At 44.3% G+C, this 25,212-nt stretch overlaps 1 protein-coding gene across 1 annotated transcript in view; it reads right to left on the bottom strand.

Moving 5' to 3' along the window:
• The window catches only part of LOC105484171 (anoctamin 2), a 363,016-nt gene that overhangs the window by 271,667 nt on the left and 66,137 nt on the right, over positions 1-25,212 (bottom strand). Inside the window, exon 3 of the mRNA XM_011745546.2 lies at positions 23,215-23,313. Within this exon, the coding sequence (XP_011743848.1) occupies positions 23,215-23,313 (99 nt within the window). The remainder of the gene's footprint in view (positions 1-23,214; positions 23,314-25,212) is intronic.

Here is a 25,212-nt window from a genome sequence, read left to right as displayed (position 1 = left end):
TAATTTGTTTAGCCATTTCCCTAGTGACAGGCATTTATTTCATTTCCTATGTTTTATATCTTGTTTTGTTCATATTTCTGTTAACATTCACTTATAAATACTTTTGATTAATAAGGCTTGAACAGATACAGGCAAAGACATTCAAGGCAAACAAAAAAGTGGAAATGTTCAAGCTGGGTTTCAGGAGGGTTACATGAGGTGGTTTGCTTGGACAAAGGGGTTCTGATGGGCAATAGTGACAATCTTCAGGTGCAACAATATTCCGTTGCCTTGTGCAGCAGATTTCCATGCAAACTCAGTCGAGGCAAACTGAGACGAGTGCGTGGAGATCTGCTACACAAGGCAGTGGAAGACAGTGAAGAGTGTGAACAGCGACAAAACCAGAGCTGTGAATTAAGAAGATGATCAAGTGAGTTGTGTAAGAAGACAAAGAGTAAGCCTGCCTTCTGAAACAAGGAGATTGTTGATTCTAGTAGCATATACCATTTACTAAGTATCTCCTGTGGGCCTGGCTTTCAAGGTACTTTAGTGCTAATCTTAAAATATGTCGCAAAGCCAAGAGAGTTAAGTATCTCAGCCAAGATCACACAGATAGTGTAGACAAGCTAATAACCAACGGGGTTTAAAGCCCCTCGCGAAGTCCGTGTTCTTGACTGCTTTACTCTACTGCTTAATTTGCTAAAATGTGAGTTATCATGGGGAAAAACAGTGTACAACTTACAATATTGCCTCTATTGTCGTAAAGGTCTTGACCTTTCTACCAAATCTCTCCTTCACACACATCAGTCACTGCAATGCTCAGAACTCACCTCTCAGGTGTCTCTGGCCTGGAGGGATGGAGACAGAAATAAGACCACCTCACACTGTCACAGAACACCTCTGATAGGCCATTCAGTGCAGGTTCTGACCAGACACCTGACCTGCACTGAGACTATGCAGTTCACCATACCATACCCACGTCTTTAAATGGCATGTGTGCGGAAATTAGTTTCAGAGTAGGAGGGAAGCTGATGGATTCTGTCTTCCAGATGCCTTTGAATGGCAGATTTGGACCAACCAGGACTATTCCTTCTCTGTCCACTCCTCTCCATCTCCACCTCTGCTACCCTAACCTAAGCATCTTTTAGTAGTTTACAACAATAACTGGTCTATAACCAGTTTCTCCACATTTTCTCTTGCTAAGGGTTACCAGATTTAACAAATAAAAACACAAGATGTCAAATTAAATGTGAATTTCAGATAAACAATGAACAATCTTTAGCATAATTAGGTCCCATGCAATATCTGCAACCTATTTAAAACTTTTTAAAAGCACAGTTAAAACAATAAATTTTTAATATAATTATGTCCCATGTGGTATTTGGGACATACACATACTAAAAAAGTATGCATTGTTTATCTGAAATTGAAATTTAACTAGGCGTCCTGTGTTCTATCTGACAATTCTACTCTTGCCCACCTCCAATTCGGTCTTTACACTGGAGCCCAAGTGAGGTTTCTGAAGCAAAAATCTAATCTTCTTGCCTCCTCATTAAAAAGCCTTCAACAGTCACCCATTGCTCTCAGGAAAAAGACCAAAACTCTTAACACATCCCACGGAACCTGTAGAAGTCTCCATATTTACCTTTCCGTGTACTTCCTACTGACTGCACCCAGACACCGGCTGAGCTGGGCACATCTCCTCCCCAGCCCCTATGGCCCCCACCTCCCCACCCCCCACCCACTGGCTCACCAAGCTCTGTTCACACTGAGGTTATTATTTTTTGGCTTCCAAACAATGGCAAGTCCCACCTTCACTGTATTTCATGAGCCCCAATTCCTTTTTTCATAACACTTATCACAGTTGTAATTTTATACTTATTTGAGTGACTGTTTGATGAATGTCTAGCCATCCCTACCAAACCATAATTCCATGAGGACAGGATACTGTCCAAAATGTTCCCTATTGTTTTATGAATGAATGGAATGAATGAATGAATGAATGAATGAATGAATGAATGAACGAGAAATCTCTGGAGAAACAGCATTGATGACAGAGTTGCTGTCACTGGAGGAGCCCAGACTGGGCTCCAAACAGCCATAAGACAACTCGTCTGGTCTTGGTAGAAATAAACCAGGCTAGAGGTGAGCCAAAAGCCTAAGGCCTCTGATAGGCCAAAAGGCTCCCCCTCCTGCCCCTACCAAGTGCAAAAGCACCCAGGAGTGTAGCACCCACAGGGGCCAGGAAGGCCTGCATTTGGTTGATGCAGATTTCTAACCCATTGATTGTTTCAGGGTCTGGCTCTGGCAGACGTTCAGCTGAGAACCTCCAGGCAGCTCCTGAGCCTCACCTTGGCAATGGATCTGGTAGGGCTCACCTAGAGAAATGGGCTAAAGGGAGTGGGCTTCCGCGCTGTTTTCACTGGAACCAGGAGTGGGACTGGGGTAAGTTTCAACTGTTTCTCGATGGAGGATGCTCCGTATCACTGAAAGGAATATTGTTGGCTGCCTTCAAGAGTGTGGAAGGCCAGAGTCCCACCAGAAACCTCATGGTAACATCAACTGCATAGCCCTGAACAAGACCCTACACAAATGTCCCACAGCAGACTTGTGTGGGAAGAAATTTCCAGACTTCAGGGACTTAGTAGGGAGATGGAACAGGTGCATATCCACAATAAAACACACATATGTCTCCCCAGTAGTACCACACCATACACACTGGGCTTGAGGTGAGGGACCTGCTTCCTGCCTCCGAGCTGTTGTGCGTGTTACTGGTTCCTGAGACTTTCTCCCTCCTCACCCACCTGGATGACTCCTGCCTCTCCTTCACCACAAGGCTCATGTGCCAACCCTCCCAGGAGCCCTTCCTTGCCCTCTCACTTCCTGCCATGCTTCCTTGGTACCCTGTGGATAAATACCCACCTCATAAAATATATTGTGGGTTGCTTTTCTTGACTTATGCATCTGTCTCAAATTCTCAGTTGATTTGTCTGTCTCCCCAAGAAACCACAGACTTACGGAAAGCAGGGACCCCTCCCGTGTGCTGGCACACAGTGGGGATAGGAGGATGCCCCCTTGCTGACACCAATGAGATGTGCAGCTTTGGGCAAGTCATTCCCTTCTCCCAGCTTCTTCATCTCCAAAGGGAAAACAAGGGAACCTCTACTTCCTACCATGATGGAGTAACAGGGACCCATTTACTCTCCTGCCTGAAACAACCAAAACACCCGAACAAAATACATGAAATAATGATTTTCAAGATACTAGACATCAGACAATGAAAGGCAGTGATCCCTGAGAGATGGGAGACAGACAAGGGGAGCCCTGTGAGTTCCGCTCACTGCCTTGGGAGAGGAGAGGAGACAGGTGGAGCCCAGGAAACTCCCTGAGTTGAGAAGACTGAGCTCTAAGTCTGGGGAGACCAAGGCAACTAGAGTTCACAGGACAGAGCACCCCAGAGGGCTGCAGAAGGTCCCCTTTGAGTATTTAGTGCATGAGTGGGATAAAAGTACCCAAGACTGGAGAGGGAACCGTCTGAAAGGAAATAGCACTTATGCCCACCAGCTGTATGGAAAAATCCCCTAATTCACAGGGCACCGGGCAGTGTGCTCAGATGACTCGGCAATGGAGGATAATCTGCCTTAGACAGAGCGCTACTCCAGACCAACCTAACAAGTCATAAAAGAGACAACTGGACCAAATACTTTAAAAAGTATTGTCCAAGGCTACCACTCCATGGCTTTGAACATTTAATGAAAAAGAAACACTCATTCATGGCAGAAGCATCTCTGGGTACTTCCTAGATGTCCAGTCCCGAGCTTGGTGGTTGATTGTGGTAAGCCCCGGAGAAACACAAGGATGATAACAACCTCTTCTGTTTGGAATGCTTTGCAGTGTACCCAGCACTTCCCTGAGCATCATTTCATCCACAGTCCATACAAACTCTGTAAGGCGTGCCTGCCAGGGAGGATTAGCATCTCTACTTTATAGATGAGAACACTGAGACTCAGAGGGGCTGGGAAGGCCACAGTCAGTGGTAAAAATCATGCCAGGAACACAGGCTTCCTGCCTTCCCCTTCTAGAGCCCTTTCCTTCAACCTAACGTCCTTTGATCCTTGGCTGGGCTCCATGGACTGCCCCTGAGAAGAAAGCAGGCTGTAGTGCCCCTTTCCACCCCTGCCAAACCCAGCAGCCCAGGCTCTCCTCTTGCCTTCAGCAGGATTCAGGAAAGACCCCCCAATCCTCTTTATTGTTATTAATACAATCAGCAGTGGCATCATTATTACTGTTATTCTTGGACATCAGAGAATGATGAACAACCTCAGAAATGGCGAGACACATGCTAGCCAGCTGTTCCCCATTATGCCCTCCCTGGGTACATGATACGCCTTTCATGTGCTTAAAATCATAAGTAATTTTTAAAGTATGTTGCTCTTATTTTTTATTCCAGGGCTCAAATGTGGTTCTCATAAAAGCTCACTTTGGCCTCACTGTCACAGTCTAAGGGGTTTACTGTCTTCTTCTTTTTTCCTCCTCGTCCCCCTCAGCCTCTCCTCTCCAAAGGGGCACAGCAGTGTGGTCTGAGGGCTGATATGTCTCCTTTTTATATTAAAATCATGTGCTTTCCTGGGGTGTGAGGAATGAAGCTGCATATATTGGACAGTATACAAGGCACTGTTCCCATTTTACAGAAAAAAAAACTGAGGCATAGAAAGTTTTACTAACATGCCCAAGGTGCACAAACATTGGGAGAGCCAATGACCCCAAAGATCAAGGAAAAGGTCTAACAGTATAAGATAGAAACCACATAATCTTAATGACCCATGAGTCACTAGTATCTGCAGTGGCCTAAGAGTGTCTCTCCCAGCAACAGGCAGGAAAGGTCACCCAGGAGGAATGCAGACAAGACGTAAAAACAGAATGTGTGCCGCAGCTGGGAGTACACGTGTCGACAGAAATTAATGCTCATCGTCTGCCTCTTTTTATTTATTGGTGCTTTCCTCTGCTCCTCCTCCAGTCGCTGGATCATCGAAGTTGCATGGTTATTACTTACGGTATCTCACTCATCTTGAGAGGCTAGGGCTGGGCTGAAGATGATCATCACACCTTTCTGCTCACCCTAAAGGCTCAGACACACAGAGAAGCCAAACAGCAGGAAAGGGGTACAAGTCACTAGCTGGGCAAGGATGGAAGATTCTGGAGCTGAAGAAGGGAGGAACAAGAGAAGCCAAAAATGCCGTGGAATTCACCCACTGCTCTCCCCACCAGGTGATGCCTGCGAGAGGTGCGTGCACACACGCGCGTGCGCACACACACACACACGCTGCACCAGGACCTGAGGGGTTCCATACTGCTGAGATCTGTCCCTGCTCGCTTGCTGCGCATTCACCCATACAAGTGAGCGTTAAGCCTTTCCCCGATCAAAAAGGAGACAGCGCCAGGAGCAGCCAAGGTCAGATACAACCTGGAGCCAAAGGGAGACTTTCTCTGTGCACACCAAGGACAGCGAGAACAGGGGCTGCCCACTCCCCTTGGCCCCACCCGTGTCCACAGGTAAACTTCCCCTCAGCAACAACACTGAGTATAGACAGAGGGTGATGCATTTACACAGTGTACATTCTCTAGTGTCTAATTCTGTATTTGTTTATAGTTTTTGATTCTGTCGTCAGCAGGTCCTCCACACATGAATGAATGTTTGCTGACTTATAAAAGTTGGGATTAAAACCAAACTTTTAAAATTACAGGCTGACAAGGCCTCTTAGGCGCCATGCCTCCTGCCTCCCTTGGCAGCCTCAGCCCCTGCCTCCTTCTCTGAGCTGCTCCCACCCTGGCTCCCCTCAGTTCCACATGCAGCCCAGGGTTTTCTTACCTTGGAGCCTGTGGGCATGTCCTTCCCACTTCTGGAAGGTTCTCAGCTGCTCTTCCCACCCACAGCCTCCTACCCAGTGCTCACATTTCAGCTTAAATGGTGCCTTCTCCTCCTCTCCCCCACGACCATCTAAATGAGTCTCCTCTGGTTGGCTCTCTCGTCATACCCCCGTCTTTTTCTTCTGTGGGTGCCCCCTAATTTACTTTACTTTTTATTTTTTATTTTTTTTGAGACAAGATCTCACTCTGTCACCCAGGCTAGAGTGCAGTGGTACGATTATAGCTCACTGCAGCCTCAACCTCCTGGGCTCAAGTGATTCTCCCACCTCGGCCTCCTGAGTTGCTGGGACCACAGGTGCGTGCCACCATACCCAGCTAACTTTTTTTAAATTTTAGTAGAGATGAGGTCTTGCTTTGTTGGTCAGGTTGGTCTTGAACTCCTGGCCTCTAGTGATCCTCCTGCCTTGGCCTCCCAAAGTGCTGGGATTACAGGTGCAAGCCACCATGCCCAGCCTTGCCTCCCAATTTATCACTAGCCATACAACATCTGAATCCTCCCCATACCGACGGGGCCAGGGAACAGTTATAAGCACCACTGCATCACCAGCCCTCAGCAAAGTATCTGGTGTATGGTAATACTCAATAAATATTCACTGGATGGTCGGCTGGGTGGATGGAAAATGTAACTTTCCAAAGGATCTCTTATACACAATCTGTTCCCATTAACTGAGGAGGCCTTTAGCAAAGGACTCAGATCAGGACAGCTATAATGGTACATGTGCCAGCATGACGCCCTGCCTTTTCTGCAGGCAGCCCTCAGGGAGCACAGGATTCCTGCCTACTGCCCTTGGATGGAGCCTCAGAATCCATCTCAGCATCACCCTCCAGCACGCCACCACCACCGGGTGAGATCTGGTATGCATGACTCACTCGTCCGTTCACTACCAGCATTTATTTAGTGCCTGCTGTACACCAGGCACTGCTGTGGGTGATGCTGATAAAACGGTTTAGAATAACTTGTTATTGTAACACATTTTCATATTTTTAACTTCACTGTTTCTGGGCCCTGAGTCACACTTGTCCACTGACAGGCCTCCACGTAGTCAATCACGCCTGGGGTCTTCCCAGGCTTATGTGCACATTCGCAACACGGCCAGGACCATCTCAGCTTCCTCACAGGAACGGCAGCACTTAGGTACCACTAATTATTTTTTCTTATTTTTGACATTGAGAAGCATTACAGAAAACAAAATGACTAAAAGCATTCTGCACTCTTTCCAGTCTATTCAAATAGCAATCAAAGCAATCAAAGAGCATGCGCCGAAAAGCTCATAAAGGTATCAAATATAAACCCCACCCCTCCAGCTGTCCCTCTATTGCAAACAAATGTTAGAGAACAGGCAAGAGGAAGACCCCACCTATAGCCAACCAACCCTATGTAAACGGCATCAGTTCTAGCTCATTTAAAAAGTTACTGACGATAATAACAAGAATCTGTCCAGAACGTCATGCTGAAGGCTGAGTTGGCAGCGAATCTCCTTCCCATGACCAAGGATCTGCAAGTTCTCCATCCTTAAAAAAACTCAGGCCAGGCGCGGTGGCTCATGCCTGTAATCCCAGAACTTTCAGAGGCCAAGGTGGGCGGATCACTTGTGGTCAGGAGTTTGAGACCAGCCTGGCCAACATGGTGAAACCCTGTCTCTACTAAAAATAAAAAAATTAGCCGGTTGTGGTGGTGCACACCTATAATCCCAGCTACTTGGGAGGCTGAGGTATGAGATTCACTTGAACCTGGGAGGCAGGAGTTTGCAGTGAGCCGAGATTGCGCCACTGCACTCCAGCCTGGGTGACAGAGCGATACTCCATCTCAAAAAAAGTCAATAAAACAATAAAATAAATAAACAACAACAAACTCAGAGAATTTCTCCTGATTTTTCTTTCTGGATTTACTGAACTATCAAAAACAGTTCTGATAAAGGAAGGAGTTGGTCAGGGTGAGGAGAGAACGTTGGGCAACTCCTGTTGCCAAATTTCACGTGGCCTGCGTACAGCTGCGAGCTGAAACATCTCTTATCATCCTGAGCGACTCTGCTAGGAGGTCACAACCCAAACAAGACACCGGGCAGGGGAAGCATCAATGGGTTAATTAACCTGGTGTTTACTGAGCAAATATTGTTTGAGGAACACCATACTAGAGTTTGCAGGGAACACGTAAGAGATATAAACCACAGTACTTGTTCTCAGGCGGTTTATGATATATTTGGAAACACAAGAGTTAGGACCCGAAGCAGCTGAAGAAAAACTAACAAGTAAGATAAATACTGTTGACTAAGAGTCCAGAAAAGGTAAGATCAGTTCAGGCTGAAGGAATGAAGAAAGGTCTATGAGGGAGGTGAGATTTAGGCTGGGGAGCAAAGGATGAGTAGTATTTGTTTATTCAGACAGGAATGGGAAGAACATTCTAGGACCAGGGGCAAATACTTAAAGCATTTGGAAAGGCTCCAGCCCAAGGAGGAAAGAATAAAGTACTCTGCTTTGACGAGAGTCTAAAACAGAGAGCTCCGTCCAGGCTCCACAGAGAGGTGTGGTTTGGAAATACCAGTCCAGCATGGGTAAACCCAGAGGAAGTCTGGTGACTTTACCAGGCTTGGAGACACAGGACAGCTTCAGAATAGGCACCACAGGCTAAGTATACTACCTATTTAGAGCAAAACTTGAAGAGGTGACAGACATACGACACTTTTACTCTTAGATATCTGTGAACAATCAGAATGTAACTGAACATAAAAGGTAACTGTCCTCAGGCCCCTCAGCCAACATCAGTAACAGAGGAAAAAAATAAATTCACAAATTGTCATTTGCTCTACATGTAGACCACAACATTTTAAAGCTATGACAGACAATTTAGGAGCGAATCTTCTTACTTTATGGGTGAGAAAGCTGTAATGCAGGAATGTGGAATAATGCACTGAGCAAGACAGTATCATTTTAAAAAATGACCATTGAAATCTGTTGCCTCTCCTAGTCTAGGATTATTTAATCTAGGATGGAATTCCCTAGAGTATGTTCTGTGGAATTTTGGTTTCCCAGGATATTAATAGGTGTTCAAGTGTTCAGCAGAAAAGGCCTGAAAAAAATTGAACAAGTTTTTGTATATGTGTGTGTTTGGTTTTTATTTGTATTTTTTTACTACAAGGCTTCTCAAAACTTTTGACTATTCTGGTAAATTGTAATCATTCGTGTTTTTTGAATTTTTTCAACCATGAAAAAACATTTTTTTTGTAAAACCAAAGACTAGGCTGGGCATGGTGCCTCACACCTGTAATCCCAGCACTTTGGGAGGCAGAGGTGGGTGGATAACTTGAGTCCAGGAGTTCAAGACCAGCCTGGGCAACATGGGGAAACCCCGTCTCTACCGAAAAATAGCCAGGCATGGAGGTGTGTGCCTATAGTCCCAGCTACTCAGGAGGCTGAGGTGGGAGAAACACCTGAGCCCAGGAAGTCAAGGCTGCAATAAACCATGACTGTACCGCTGCACTCCAGCCTGGGTGACAGAGCAAGACTTTGTCTCAAAAACAAAACAAAACAAAAAAAATTCCAAAAGAAGAATAAAGACTATCATTGTAAAAAATACACTTTGAGAAGTGCCATTCTAGACCACACTATCCACTACCTCAAGTCCAGTTAGGGATTTTCCAGTCAAGTGAGAGAGTAAGAGAATGCCTTTGGAGTCAGACAGACATGATTTTGAGTCCCTGACTCTAACTCCTTCAAGCTGTGTGACCTTGGATAAGTTTATTAACCTCTCTGAGTTTCAATTTTCTCATCTATAAAATGAAGCTAATGCTCATACCTATCTCATATCATTGTTTTGAAGGTAAAAACAAATCATGTACATAAGGCTCTTATGAAATGGTCTAGCACATGGGATGCAGTATTAACTATATTTAAAACTCAATTAATTTATCTCTTTATCAACTCATGACTATAAGTCTTTTGATCTCAAGGTAATTTGTTTTGATCGGCGTAATTCAAAGTGGTTTTATGAATCTTTTTCCTCAAAGTCAAATGTAAGAATTATGAAATGTGGACAAGCTTTAAAACATGCTAATATCCTTCTTTGCCGACACCTCTTATCAAGGCAGAAGCTGTTACTTAAGCCAATTACTGTATTTGGAAATAGAAGTATAAATAGGAAAATAATTCTTGAGTGGAGTAAGCTCTTCTTGACATTAGCCACACTGGGTCTCCTTCCACCATTCATAACAAGGTGAGCCTCTGCTTCTATTTCATCAAACAGGAATGGACAATGAAAAAGTCGTCATAGACACACCAAGGTCATGTAGGAAGATCCATGCACAAAGACTCTTCCATAGAACTCCCAAACCCAATGGCAACATATAAACAAGACTATTCCAAGTGATCTTAGAATCTGCAAACTGGATTCTTGGAATACAGAGAAAGGCAACAAGCCTACCAGAGACCTTCAATTGTCTTCAATTGTCTGCTTAATGCTTCCTGCCCAGAAAAAGAGTGTATTAGTTTCATAGTGCTGCCATAACAAATTATCACAACATAAACTTATTCTGTCACAGTTGTGAAGGTCACAAATCTAAAATCAAGGCATCAGTGGAGCAGCACTCCTTCTAAAGGCTATAAGGGAAAAATTATTTCTTGCCTCTTCCAGCTTTTGATGGCCCCAGGCATTCTTTGCTTTCAGCCTGAATAACTCCAGTCTCTGCCTTCTTCACATAATCTTCTCCCCTCTCAAATATCTTTCTGCCTTTCTCTTATAAGGATACCTGTCATTGGATTTAGGTTCTATTCTAAATCCAGGATGATCTCATCCTGAGATCCTTAACTAATTATATCTGCAAAGATCTTTTTTCCAAATAAGATTATATTTACAGGTTCCAGGACTAGGTCTTGGACATATTTTTTGAATGCTACTATTTATTCCATTACAAAGAGGATTACTGACTTTGAAATTACAAGCCTTGTGATGGTTCATATTATGTGTCAACTTGACTGGACCATTGGGTGCCCAGATATTTGGTCAAACATCTGGGTGTATCTATGAGAGTGTTTTGGGATGAGATGAGCATTTGAGTCAGTAGACTAAGTAGAGCAGATTACCCTCCCTAATGTGGTGGGCCTCATCCAATCAGTTGAAGGCCTGAATACAACAAAAAGGCTGACCTTCCCACAGGTAAGGGGAAACTCTTCCTGCCTGACTGCATGAGCTAGGACATCAGTCTTTTCCTGCCTTCACACTTGAACTGAAACATCAGTTCTTGTGTCTTGAGGCTGCTGGAGCTTATTTGTTGGCTCTCCTAGTTCTCAGACTGGACACAGACTGCAACTACACCATCAGCTCTCCTGGGTCTCCATCGCATGAACTCCAGATCTTGGGACTTCCCAGCTCCCATAATTGTATTAACCAATTCCTCATGATACCTCTGTGTGTGTGTGTGTGTGTGTGTGTGTGTGTGTGTGTGTGTGTCTGTGTCTGTGTGTGTGTCTGTGTGTTTCTCTGTGTGTGTCCTGTTGGTTCTGTTTCTCTGGAGAACCCTAACTAATACAAGCCTCAAATCTGAATAACTGAGAAATAAGAGGTGCTGCAGTCCTGGCTTAGTAGAGTCCCTGAGGTTGGGTGGGCACCATTAGCCAGGAAGAGGTCCTCCTGTGAAGCTTTTGCAAAAGCCAGGGCTACCAAATCAGAGTCTCTAGAAAGACAATAACAAGTACCTGAGAACAATTTCCAATCATTTCCAAGGCTAAATGGAATTACCTTTCCCTCCTAAGGGACCACTGAAGTTAACTGAAATGCCAAGTTTCTTTGCTTTTTAACTGGAATTCTATCAGCTCAGTGTGGAAACACCAATTTTTTTCACACTGATAAATAATGCTTAATAGCAATTACATATGTTTTATGGTAAAGAAAAGAAGATAACTCATTCTTTAATAAATGCAGGTTAGTAGACATAAACATGTCAAAACATGGGTTCAACTGAAAAGAATTAAAGTATCAGTGGCATTTCTTCTCAAACCTTTATCTTTGAACCCAGTTAGTGCCTCAGAAATTTGCAGACATTGGGGGTGCCCACGATGGCTGAATAGGAACAGCTCCAGCCTCCAACTCCCAGCGTGAGCAACATAGAAGAAGGGTGATTTCTACATTTTCAACTGAGGTACCGAGTTCATCTCACTGGTGCTGGTCAGTGAGTGCAGCCCAACCAGCGAGAGCTGAAGCAGGGCGAGGCATCACCTCACCCAGGAAGCGCAAGGGGGAAGGGAATTCCTTTTCCTAGCCAAGTGAAACTGAGACTGGAAAATTGGGTAACTCCCACCCTAATACTGCGCTTTACCAAGGGTCTTAGCAAACAGCACACCAGGAGATTACATCCCACGCCTGGGGAAGTAATCAGACTAACAGCAGATCTCTTGGCAGAAACTCTACAAGCCAGAAAACAGTGGGGGCCAATAATCAACATTTTTAAAGAAAAGAATTTTCAACCCAGAATTTCATATCCAGCCAAACTAAGTTTCATAAGTGAAGGAGAAATAAAATCCTTTACAGACAAGCAAATGCTTAGAGATTTTGTCACCACCAGGCCTGCCCTACAAGAGATTCTGAAGGAAGCACTAAACATGGAAAGGAACAACCGGTACCAGCCATTGCAAAAACATGCCAAAATGTAAAGTCCATCAATGCTAGGAAGAAACTGCATCAACTAATGAGCAAAATAACCAATTAATATAATGACAGGATCAAGTTCACACATAACAATATTAACCTTAAATGTAAATGAAATAAATGGTCCAATTAAAAGAAACAGACTGCCAGATTGGATAAAGAGTCAAGACTCATCAGTGTGCTATATTCAGGAGACCCATCTCACATGCAGAGACACACATAGGCTCAAAATAAAAGGATGGAGGAAGATCTACCAAGCAAATGGAAAACAAAAAAAAAAGGCAGGGGTTGCAATCCTGGTCTCTGATAAAACAGACGTTAAACCTACAAAGATCAAAAGAGACAAAGAAGGCCATTACATAATGGTAAAGGGATCGATTCATCAGGAAGAGCTAACTATCCTAAATATATATGCACCCAATACAGGAGCACCCAGATTCATAAAGCAAGTCCTTAGAGACTTACAAAGAGACTTAGACTCCCATACAATAATAATGGGAGACTTCAACACTCCACTGTCCACATTAGACAGATCAACGAGACAGAAAGTTAACAAGGATATCCAGGAATTGAACTCAACTCTGCAAGTGGACCTAATAGACATCTACAGCACTCTCCACCCCAAATCAACAGAATATACTTTCTTCTCAGCACCATATCGCACTTATTCCAAATTTGACCACATAGTTGGACACAAAGCACTCCTCAGCAAATGTAAAAGAACAGAAATTATAACAAACTATCTCTCAGACCACAGTGCAATCAAACTAGAACTCAGGACTAAGAAACTCAATCAAAACCGCTCAACTACATGAAAACTGAACAACCTGCTCCTGAATGACTACTGGGTACATAACGAAATGAAAGCAGAAATAAAGATGTTCTTTGAAACCAATGAGAAAAAAATACAACATACCAGAATCTCTGGGACACATTTAAAGCAGTGTGTAGAGGGAAATTTATAGCACTAAATGCCCACAAGAGAAAGCAGGAAAGATCTAAAATTGACACCCTAACATCACAATTAAAGGAACTAGAGAAGCAAGAGCAAACACATTCAAAAGCTAGCAGAAGGCAAGAAATAACTAAGATCAGAGTAGAACTGAAGGAGATAGAGACACAAAAAAACCCTTCAAAAAATCAATGAATCCAGGAGCTAGTTTTTTTAAAAGATCAACAAAATTGATAGACTGCTAGCAAGACTAATAAAGAAGAAAAGACAGAAGAATCAAATAGACTCAATAAAAAATGATAAAGGGGATATCACCACCGACCTCACAGAAATACAAACTACCATCAGAGAATACTACAAACACCTCTATGCAAATAAACTAGAAAACCTAGAAGATATGGATAAATTCCCAGACACATACACTCTCCCAAGACTAAACCAGGAAGAAGTTGAATCCCTGAATAGACCAATAGCAGACTCTGAAATTGAGGCAATAATTAATAGCCTACCAACCGAAAAAAGTCCAGGACCAGACAGATTCACAGTCGAATTCTACCAGATGTACAAGGAGGAGCTGGTATCACTCCTTCTGAAACTATTCCAATCAATAGAAAAACAGGGAATCCTCCCTAACTCATTTTACGAGGCCAACATCATCCTGATACCAAAGCCTGGCAGAGACACACAAAAAAAGAGAATTTTAGACCAATATCCCTGATGAACATCGATGCAAAAATCCTCAATAAAATACTGGCAAACCGAATCCAGCAGCACATCAAAAAGCTTATCCACCATGATCAAGTGGGATTCATCCCTGGGATGCAAGGCTGGTTCAACATATGCAAATCAATAAACGTAATACAGCATATAAACAGAACCAAAGACAAAAACCACATGATTATCTCAATAGATGCAGAAAAGGCCTTTGACAAAATTCAACAGCCCTTCATGCTAAAAACTCTCAATAAATTCGGAATTGATGGAACATATCTCAAAATAGTAAGAGTTATTTATGACAAACCCACAGCCAATATCATATTGAATGGGCAAAAACTGGAAGCATTCCCTTTGAAAACTGGCACAAGACAGGGATGCCCTCTCTCACCACTCCTGTTCAACATAGTGTTGGAAGTTCTGGCTAGGGCAATCAGGCAAGATAAAGAAATAAAGGGTATTCAATTAAGAAAAGAAGCCAAATTGTCCCTGTTTGCAGATGACATGATTGTATATTTAGAAAACCCCATCATCTCAGCCCAAAATCTCCTTAAGCTGATAAGCAACTTCAGCAAAGTCTCAGGATACAAAATCAATGTGCAAAAATCACAAGCATTCTTATACACCAGTAACAGACAAACAGAGAGCCAAATCAGGAATGAACTCCCATTCAAAATAGCTTCAAAGAGAATAAAATACCTAGGAATCCAACTGACAAGGGATGTGAAGGACCTCTTCAAGAAGAACTACAAACCACTGCTCAGTGAAATAAAAGAGGACACAAACAAATGGAAGAACATTCCATGCTCATAGATAGGAAGAATCAATATTGTGAAAATGGTCATACTGCCCAAGGTAATTTACAGACTTAATGCCACCCCCATTAAACTACCAATGACTTTCTTCACAGAATTGGAAAAAACTGCTTTAAAGTTCTTATGGAACCAAAAAAGAGCCCACATTGCCAAGACAATCCTAAGCCAAAAGAACAAAGCTGGAGGCATCACGCTACCTGACTTCAAACTATACTACAAGGCTACAGTAACCAAAACAGCATGGTACTGGTACCAAAACAGAGATATAGACCAATGGAACAGAACAGAGCCCTCAGAAATAATATCACACATCTACAACCATCTGATCTTTGACAAACCTGACAAAAACAAGAAATGAGGAAAGGATTCCCTATTTAATAAATGGTGCTGGGAAAATTGGCTAGCCATAAGTAGAAAGCTGAAACTGGATCCTTTCCTTACTCCTTATACGAAAATTAATTCAAGATGGATTAGAGACTTAAATGTTAGGCCTAAAACCATAAAAACCCTAGAAGAAAACCTAGGTAATACCATTCAGGACATAGGCGTGGGTAAGGACTTCATGTCTAAAGCACCAAAAGCAATGGTAGCAAAAGCCAAAATTGCCAAATGGGATCTAATTATACTAAAGAGCTTCTGCACAGCAAAAGAAACTCCATCAGAGTGAACAGGCAACCTATAGAATGGGAGAAAATTTTTGCAACCTACTCATCTGACAAAGGGTTAATATCCAGAACCTACAAAGAACCCAAACAAATTTACAAGAAAAAAACAAACAACCCCATCAAAAAGTGGGCAAAGGATATGAACAGACATTTCTCAAAAGAAGACATTTATACAGTCAAGAGACATATGAAAAAATGCTCATCATCACTCGCCATCAGAGAAATGCAAATCAAAACCACAATGAGATACCATCTCACACCAGTTAGAATGGCGATCATTAAAAAGTCAGGAAACAACAGGTGCTGGAGAGGATGTGGAGAAATAGGAACACTTTTATACTGTTGGTGGGACTGTAAACTAGTTCAACCATTGTGGAAAACAGCGTGGCGATTCCTCAAGGATCTAGAACTAGAAATAACATTTGACCCAGCCATCCTATTACTGGGTATATAGCCAAAGGATTATAAATCATGCTGCTATAAAGACACATGCACACGTATGTTTATTGCGGCACTATTCACAATAGCAAAGACTTGGAACCAACCCAAATGTCCATCAGAGACAGACTGGATTAAGAAAATGTGGCACATATACACCATGGAATACTATGCAGCCACACAAAAGGATGAGTTCGTGTCCTTTGTAGGGACATGGATGCAGCTGGAAACCATCATTCTTAGCAAACTATCACAAGAACAGAAAACCAAACACCGCATGTTCTCACTCATAGGTGGGAACTGAACAATGAGATCACTTGGACACAGGAAGGGGAACATCACACACCGGGTCCTATTGTTGGGAGTGGGGAGGGGGGAGGGATAGCATTAGGAGATATACCTAATGTAAATGACGAGTTAATGGGTGCAGCACACCAACATGGCACATGTGTACATATGTAACAAACCTGCACGTTGTGCACATGTACCCTAGAACTTAAAGTATAATAAAAAAAATTTTTTTTAAAGAAATTTGCAGACATTACTCTGTATCAACCCTCCCTCAACCACAGTTTAACATTACATCCCCAGTTTTATCCAGAATCAGTGTAAGCAACAGTCACATGACGAACATTGCAGAAGCTTGTGTGAACTTATTACTGAAAACATAGTCCCTTGTATTGTTCATGTCCTTTACAACAGGAAAACTTTGCCTTCTTTGGCAAAACAGATGCTGATTCCCATAGACGACTGTGAGCCACAGTCCTTTCTGTCTTGGCTACCAGAAAGCCCAGAATGCAACTCTGTCTTACCTGCATCCATCACCCTTATTTTTAGTTTCCACTATCATTATTTCCCTTGCACTTCCCTACTTCCTCCCCTCCCCGGTTACATGCCTCTTTTTATCTGTCCTTTTGAAAAATGATCCATTGCATTCCTTCTTTTGGTTGTAATCCATCTCAAGTCCTTTTTAGGAAACAGACTAAGACATGAATCAACTAACCCCAGGTTAATGGGGGCACAGTCAATAGTAGAACTCAAGGTGGACCACTTGTCACGTCTGCTGTCTCTCCCTTAAAATGGGTGCCTTCAAGCTCTGCCTCCTGCACCACGGGACCCCAGCAGTCTTCTCACTGGCTTTCCCAGCAACTGCACCACAGACCTCGCACGTGGAGCCATTGTGTTTACAGACGCCCCAAGGACCTGTGCTCTAGGAAATGGAAATCCCCAGCATATAGTCCAAAGGCCATCTGTTCCTGCATCTCCACAGATTTCATGTCTGTACTTCTGGCTGCCTTGGCAGAGTTGAGGGACTGGGCCTGCTTCCCCCAACACTGCAGAGAAGAGAGGAGAGAATCAAAGAGCAGACACAGTCCTAGTCTTGTACCAACTGCGCTGCCTGCACACCTTGCTATGAATAACAATACCAACAGCAGTAATAACGGCAGTTCTCATGTGTTGTGTGTGCCTCTCTACCAGGCATTCGAGTACATCACCACCACTTCCCTCCACAACGTGTATTACTCCTGTTTTGGAGATGTATGGAGCTCTGAGCCTGTTTGCCTAAAAAGGCATGACTTGCTGGAAGTTAACAGCATCTACTTGCATGCAAAGGACACATAAGCTAAAGTTCTGGCATGCTCTGAGGGACAGCAAATGAGACCCCTGCAATATCAGTCACTCTACTAATAATAGCTACAAAAGCTCTGACGATTGGACAAAAGTGGTTTTTCACCCATCCCAGGCATGCCACTTCTTCCAAATTTAGTGAACTAGGGCTGGATTAATATGATTTCATTGAAAAGAAAGTCGTCCCTAACAGCTTGCACCGACCTTGTCTCTGCTGGAGGCTTGAGGAATAAGACAATGTAAAGGATGAGAAACGGAGTGTTCATTCATATATACAAAAAAAGCAAATGAGAAATCAACAGAAATGTTGACCACAATCTCTAGAAGAGCCATCTTGGTAATGAGCAGAGGTGAGAAAGCACCTGCTTCCATACCCCCATTTCAAACCTTCTCAGGCTGCTCGGGGCCAAAGGCCAGGCCTTCCCACACCCTTCTGTGCATGGATCTTGAGTGTCCCTCGCAAAATGCTGGCTCTTCTGTTGTTGTTTTTGGAAAACAAATGCTTCCTTCCAAGATTCCCCCTCCCCGTTAATATCTGTGCTCAGGACGTGGAGTCCCTGGACACATTACAATGGATTTGTCCACGTTTGAGATCTCGATTTTGTGATTTCCTCCCCATCTTCCCGGTCTCTCTGGACCCCACTGAGTTATGATCCAACCCTCCACTGCCTGGAGAATGCTTAACTGATCCCACGCCATGTCTCATTCTTCCTCCACGCTTCCCTCGCCGCCAGGATGTGGCTCTCAGCAAATGTGGTTTTTTCTCATTTTGATCACTTCCCAAACCCATTTTAAAAAGACAGCATGCCGCTAGCCCCAACACTAGCCCTCCACAGACAGCGAGTCTTGTCCTCCATTTTCTACGCTCCTCTCTCAACTCAGGAACTGGGTTTAACCCAGATCCCCACCCCTGGGATCAGAGCCTTAGATTAATTTTTACAAACATAGCATCCTACCCAGCATATCAAGTTATATCCCCCCTCACCTGTGTATAACACCCTCTGTCAGCTCCACTACAAGCCATTGACTTCTATGATACAAAGAAGATCTAGGGCCGGGTGCAGTGGCTTATGCCTGTAATCCCAGCACTTTGGGAGGCCGAGGCAGATGGATCACTTGAGGTCAGGAGTTCAAGACCAGCCTGGCCAACATGTTGAAACCCTGTCTCTACTAAAAATACAAAATATAGCCAGGCATGGTGGCACGTGCCTATAGTCCCAGCTACTTGGGAAGCTGAGGCAAGAGAATTCCTTCAGCCCAGGAGGCAGAGGTTGCAGTGAGCTGAGATTGTACCACTGCACTCCAGCCTGGGTGACTCCCACTGGAGGGAGACTCCATCAAGAAAGGAAAGGGAAAGGGAAAGGGAAAGGGAAGGAAAGGAAAGGAAGGAAAAGAAAGAAAAGGAAGGAAGGAAGGAAAGAAAAGAAAGAAAAGGAAGGAAGGAAGGAAAAGAAAGAAAAGGAAGGAAGAAAGAAAAGGAAGGAAGGAAGGAAGGAGAGAGAAGAGGGAAGGAGAGAGAAGACAGAAGGGAAGGGAAGGGGAAGGGAGGGAAGGGAAGGGGAAGGGAAGGGGAAGGGAGGGAAGGGAAGGGGAAGGGAGGGAAGGGGAGGGGAGGGGAGGGGAGGGGAGGGGAGGGGAGGGGAGGGAGGGGAGGGAGGGGAGGGGAGGGGAGGGAGGGGAGGGGAGGGAGGGGAGGGGGAGGGGGGAGGGGGAGGGGGAGGGGGGGAGGGGAGGGGAGGGAGGGGAGGGGGAGGGGAGGGAGGGGAGGGGAGGGAGGGGAGGGGAGGGAGGGGAGGGGACGGGACGGGAGGGGACGGGAGGGGAGGGGGAGGGGGGAGGGGGAGGGGGAGGGGGGGAGGGGAGGGGAGGGAGGGGAGGGGGAGGGGAGGGAGGGGAGGGGAGGGAGGGGAGGGGAGGGAGGGGAGGGGACGGGACGGGAGGGGACGGGAGGGGAGGGGAGGGGAGGGAAGGGGAGGGGAGGGGAGGGGAGGGGAGGGGAGGGGAGGGGAGGGGAGGGGAGGGGAGGGAAGGGAAGGGAAGGGAAAAAAGAAAAAAGAAAAAAGAAATGTGGCAAAAGGAAGCCAAAACAGTCCACCTGAGTCGAGTTTGGGGCCCAGAAACTTTGGGAAAAAGTTCTGTTTTATCTGCAGCCTTGGAGGAGCAACCACATGGCTTTGCCTCTCCCTACTCCCTAACCCACCACATTGACGAACAGAATTGGTGCCGGGCTAATGAGTTACTACTTGACGCAGTATCCCATCACTGTGTTGATGTCTGGGCACCTGCACTCCTCCCATGCTGCCCTGTGACTGTCGGCACCCTGAGGGCATGGGTTGTTGCTTCTGCTCCCTCAGTGCCTCTCCAGGGACTTTCTCACAGAGGGAGCACTATCAGTGCTGGCTGCTTCTTTGGTCAGAAAGGAAGTTGATTGGGGGACTAACAATTGAGAATACACATTAAAATATTTCAGAAAGCAGACACAACAACCTCCTGTGTTTACACAGCACTGATTAAGAATCAGATCCTTACAACAACCTTCTAAGAAAAATAGGACAGGTGTGAGTATGCCCATATCATAGATGAGGCAACTGAGGCATTGAGAGATGGGATGAGCTCCCCAAATCACACAACGAATACCTGCGGAACCAAGGTTAGAAAGTCTCTCCTTCTGAGGACTCAACTAGTGCCGTGTCTACCAAAATGGAAAGCGGGGAGAGAAACCCAGAGATGGCTGTTTTATAGTATGTTCTCACCCTCGCCAACTCATCTACAACTTCAAGTGCAGGTACTACCTAAACTACAGATGTTAGTTCCAAACAGCTCATGTGTAGAGGCACTGAAACTCTGAAGGCCAATATGTCATTTATGCAAAACTATGCTCTAAAAAGCATAAGCATGTGAAAGGATAAAGGAGATACCAGAGGGACGAAAGGCGAGCACTACTGGGGAAGCCAAGTCTAGGACTGAGCAGGAGAAGGTGGTAGAAAGACAAGAGATGTGGAGGTGTCTGGCCTGGCGTGGTCGCTCACACCTGTAATCCCAGCACTTTGGGAGGCCAAGGCAGGCGGATCATGAGGTCAGAAATTGGAGACCAGCCTGGCCAACACAGAGAAATCCTGTCTCTACTAAAAGTACAAAAATTAGCTGGGCATGGTAATGCTCATCTGTAATCCCAGCTGCTTGGGAGGTTGAGGCAGGAGAATTGCTTGAACCTGGGGGACGGAGATTGCAGTGAGCTGAGATCACACCACTGCACTCCAGCCTGGGTGACAGAGCAAGACTCCATCTCAAAAAAAAAAAAAAAAGAGAGAGAGAGAGAGATGTGGAGGTGTCATAGCGTGTGCAAAGAACAGAGAGGGAGGCTAGGAGGAGGCATCAGAAGAGGGGGTGGAAGGAAGAGAGAAGAGAAGGAAAAGCATGAGAGTAGAAGGATGGGAAGGAAAGCAAAGAAGGAAAATAAGCGAGGGGAGGTTGAAAAAGGACACACTTTTCCTATGTCTCTAGGTTTCCCCTAAAAGAATTACCCTGGGGGATAGAAATCATAACATGGGCATTAGAGTTTTGCTCACCTCCTTTCCAAGGATCAGCAGCAGAGATTAAAACATAGGAAACAAGACACAAATAGAATGAGGTTAAGAAAACATTATTCAGATAAACCAGACAGAAAGGAGAAGAATATACTGAAGTCAGAAGGAAGACAGAAGAAAGAGGAGTGATAGGGTTGGCCAAAACAGGACCCTACCAGCAGGAAGCAGAAGCCTCCACCCAAAGCTGAAACTAGTGTCATGTTGCCAGGAAATCCAGAGAACATTAGTTAAGGAGGAACGGAGATCCAAAACAAAGATGGTGCCCGCATTTGAGGGTGGTGTTATTAAGACTGAGAGGACTGAAACCAGGAGACAAAAAACACAGCAGTACAAACGAAGGGGAAAGACACAGTGTGGTCCTTGTGAAACTAAGACACTTCAGGCATGCGACCAGCGCTCCCGCCACCAAAAATCACCTTTCGTTGTCAAAATGTTTGTAGCTAATATTCATGTTTGTGTTTGTTCATTGTTTAATAAGCATTTGTCCACCTGCCATGGAGTTATTGTCCATTGTAATAAATCTATAAGAACAGAATCCATAGACTTTATTCTTCTCAAGCAGGGGACTCATGACGGTTATCAGTCACATGCTGGTATTTGATGAGTGATTTTTGATGGAGATAGCAGATCTGTTGGTGGTGAAAATGGTGTTAGCCCACAATGTAAATCAGAATGGTGTTGCTGACTATAATGATGGCACTGAGAGTGGGCATGGTGACGAGGGGGCAGGTGATCACAGTGGTGGTACAGAAGGCAACAAATATGGAATTCTGTTCACAGTGGGGAGCATGGAAACTATCATGATGGTAGTTACAATGAGCAAGATGATCTTTGCCGTGGTAAGTCACCACTTACACAACTACACTATGGAGAGGTGTGTGTGTGTGTGTATGTGTGGTGTATATGAGAGAGAGAGAAGAAGGGTGGAGGGAAAGAGAGAGAGACCACCCACAGTTCACCCATGGTTAAAGTAGAGTACCATCTGCCACAGGACCTTCCCGAAGAGGCATCACAGATGGTCAAGGTCAATAGCCACTCCTTTCCTCTAAAACTGCTATGTTGCCCAGGCTGGTCTCAAACTTCTGACCTCAAGAGATCCTTCCACTTCTCCCCCAACAAAGTGCTGGGATTACAGGTGTCAGCCACTGTGCCTGGCCTCTGGGTAGATTTTTAAATTATGTATAGGCTACCCTGGATTTAAAAAAAAACTACCTCAAACATCATCTAAACTGTGTGGCTGTCAACCCAGATGTGCATCAGAACCTCCTGCGGATTTTTTGCCTAACACCGATGAGAACTTCATTCCATACCAACCAAGTAGGTCAAATTCCCAGAGATGGGACGCTGGCATGAACATTGTGAAAACACTTACCAGGTGAGGTTAATCAAGTCACCTGATTAAGAACCTTCTGATTTACAGAAGAGATAAGTGAAACCCACCACCACACAATATTTAGTGGCGGAATCATAACCAGAATCTCCACAGCAAATTTGGTGCTGTTTCCCCCTGCACGCTGCTGATGCAGTCAGCATGGCTTGCAGCCTTCTCTCATTACTCTGTTCACTAAAGAAGTGTCTGACTGTACTAGGACCCTGAGAAAAGAGAGAAAGGAGGTGAAACAGAAAAATGAAGAACACGGACAGGGACAATGTGTTGCTTCTTGTGGAGCAAACCCAGCCAGTGCTCTGAGGTGGGAGGATCTCTCTCCCCACCCCAACTCTTCCCCGTTCCCCCCACATCATGGGTCGCTGGGGAGGCAAGTGTGATTTCAATTCCACAAAACCCACATCCCACCTGGCCCTATTCCCAAACTATCTGCATCCATCCGGCCCTCAGGAGGCCCACAACCCAGGAGAAACATGCTCATACTTTCTTGGTAGGAACTTTGATCTTCAAGAATTCTGCCTCTCTGGCCAGCACCTGCCACGGGGCGTGTATCCGGACAAAGATGGATCCCTGGCTTTTATTCTGCAAGGTACAAAGGAAGAACAAATGGAAACACTTGTAAGTACATAGCTTAAATTCCTGGTTCTCCAACTGTTCCACACAAGAAGCCCAACCCGTTGTTCTTCAGTGTCTCATTTTCGTTCTCTTTAAAATTCACCAGGGACCAGTCCCTTCCCACCTGTACCCCGTTCATCAGTCTATTCCAAAAACGCTCTCATCGAAAACAGTAGGATAGTGTTCCCAAAGTGTGGCCCCTGGAAGTTTGGTAGCTTCAGAGGAAAAAAAAAGAACAAGTTAAAACAATTTTGAAACAGATTTGAAATATAAGCAATCATGATTTTCACGGAAATCTCGTTACACTCTTAATAACACATGGTTGGTTTTCCTCTGCTCACATTCAGTGAATAGCCTGCAACTTGACTCCATTCACACATTTTTAGTGTTTATTGTTCAAGTCTGTATTTTTGTTCTACTATCATGCTGTTATAGCCCCAAACCACAAAAGTGATCTACTAGAGCCTAGAAGTAATACTGTAAATCATGATGACAATGGTACGATGCAAAATAATATCATAAACAGGGCTCCTACATGAATACAGAACATGAATCTATGTCTCAGAATAAGTGATTGTGTTGTGTGCTGATTTCTCTCAAAAAATGAAAAATAAGGACAGAAAATGCAGTGATGAGTATTTGAAAGTCAGGTTTTATTGACCCAGCAATTCATCTGGCCTTGTCACCATGTCTGTTACAAATAAGTGTCAGATTATGAGAGGAAGGCACCTCATCTTCAAATAAACACTCACTTTTTTTTTCAGAACAAGCACACACAGGGGAAAAACTCTTTACTTTCTGACATGAATTTAATTAATTTTGTCACTAAAAAACTAAAGAGGACCAAAACCAAGTAGGAAAAACTGGCAAGTCTCATTATTGGTGACAAGTTTCTAAAACTACCTGCAAAATGAAGCACAAGTGTTGTGTTTAAACTCCTTCACTGTGTTCAGAGAGAAAGAACAAGCTGATAGCACAATCCTTCATTAAGTACGCCCTCTGATCTTGGTTTAGTGTTGAAGACTATACAGAAAATCTTCAACTCACAGGCTCTGACTGTCTGCGTTTTCAGTTTGCCTGGCAGAGATAGATGGCAAATAGAAGACTACTTCCCCCACTGAAGAACACTGTCTATGGAGGTGCTCACATGTGTTTTTGAAATGACGAACAAAATAAAAAGATATTTTATGGCACTCATTAATGCAAGTGAAACTATCTCTATTATTTTTCAATGGCAGCTCCAAAACATGTTCAGTAATTCAAACGTCCAGAACCAAACCTCACTTTGAGAAAGAAAGCTCATGACTTACAAGGCAGAAAAATGAAGAATAAACCAAGATTTCACAAGGAGATTGGACTATGGTACAAAAGGCTTGGATAGTCTAGAGTTTGAAAATACTGAAAATAACAATCACCACAATGCATATCTATTGAGTGTGTATTATGTGCCAGAACTGAGTTAGGTGATCACGTGCGTTAGCCCACACAATATTCGCAACTATGCTGTAAGGACAGTACTACCACCACTATCTCTATTCTACAGTTGAGGAAACCAAGGCAGGGAACATGTAAATGATTTGCCCAAAGTTACACAGATAGTGCAATAAAAATAGTTTTCAGACATGACACAATCACTCGGGATAATTAAGAAACACACCCAAGGACTGTAACACAACACAAAGTCATGCGTTTAGGCTAAAATCAAATCCAAGGGTCGATAAGGAACCTATGTGGTAGCCCTAAGACGAAACCTTCCCAATCCCAAGTGTGACATTGTTCTGACAAAATACCGAAAGTGGCCTTCAGTGAGCAATCTCCCCAGTTTTACCTTTGGTTATGCAGGACTACTGGACAGAATCATCAATC

This window comes from Macaca nemestrina, chromosome 10 (assembly GCF_043159975.1).
Source record: "Macaca nemestrina isolate mMacNem1 chromosome 10, mMacNem.hap1, whole genome shotgun sequence".
Taxonomy (NCBI): domain Eukaryota; kingdom Metazoa; phylum Chordata; class Mammalia; order Primates; family Cercopithecidae; genus Macaca; species Macaca nemestrina.
This window is presented reverse-complemented; position numbering and strand designations above follow the sequence as displayed.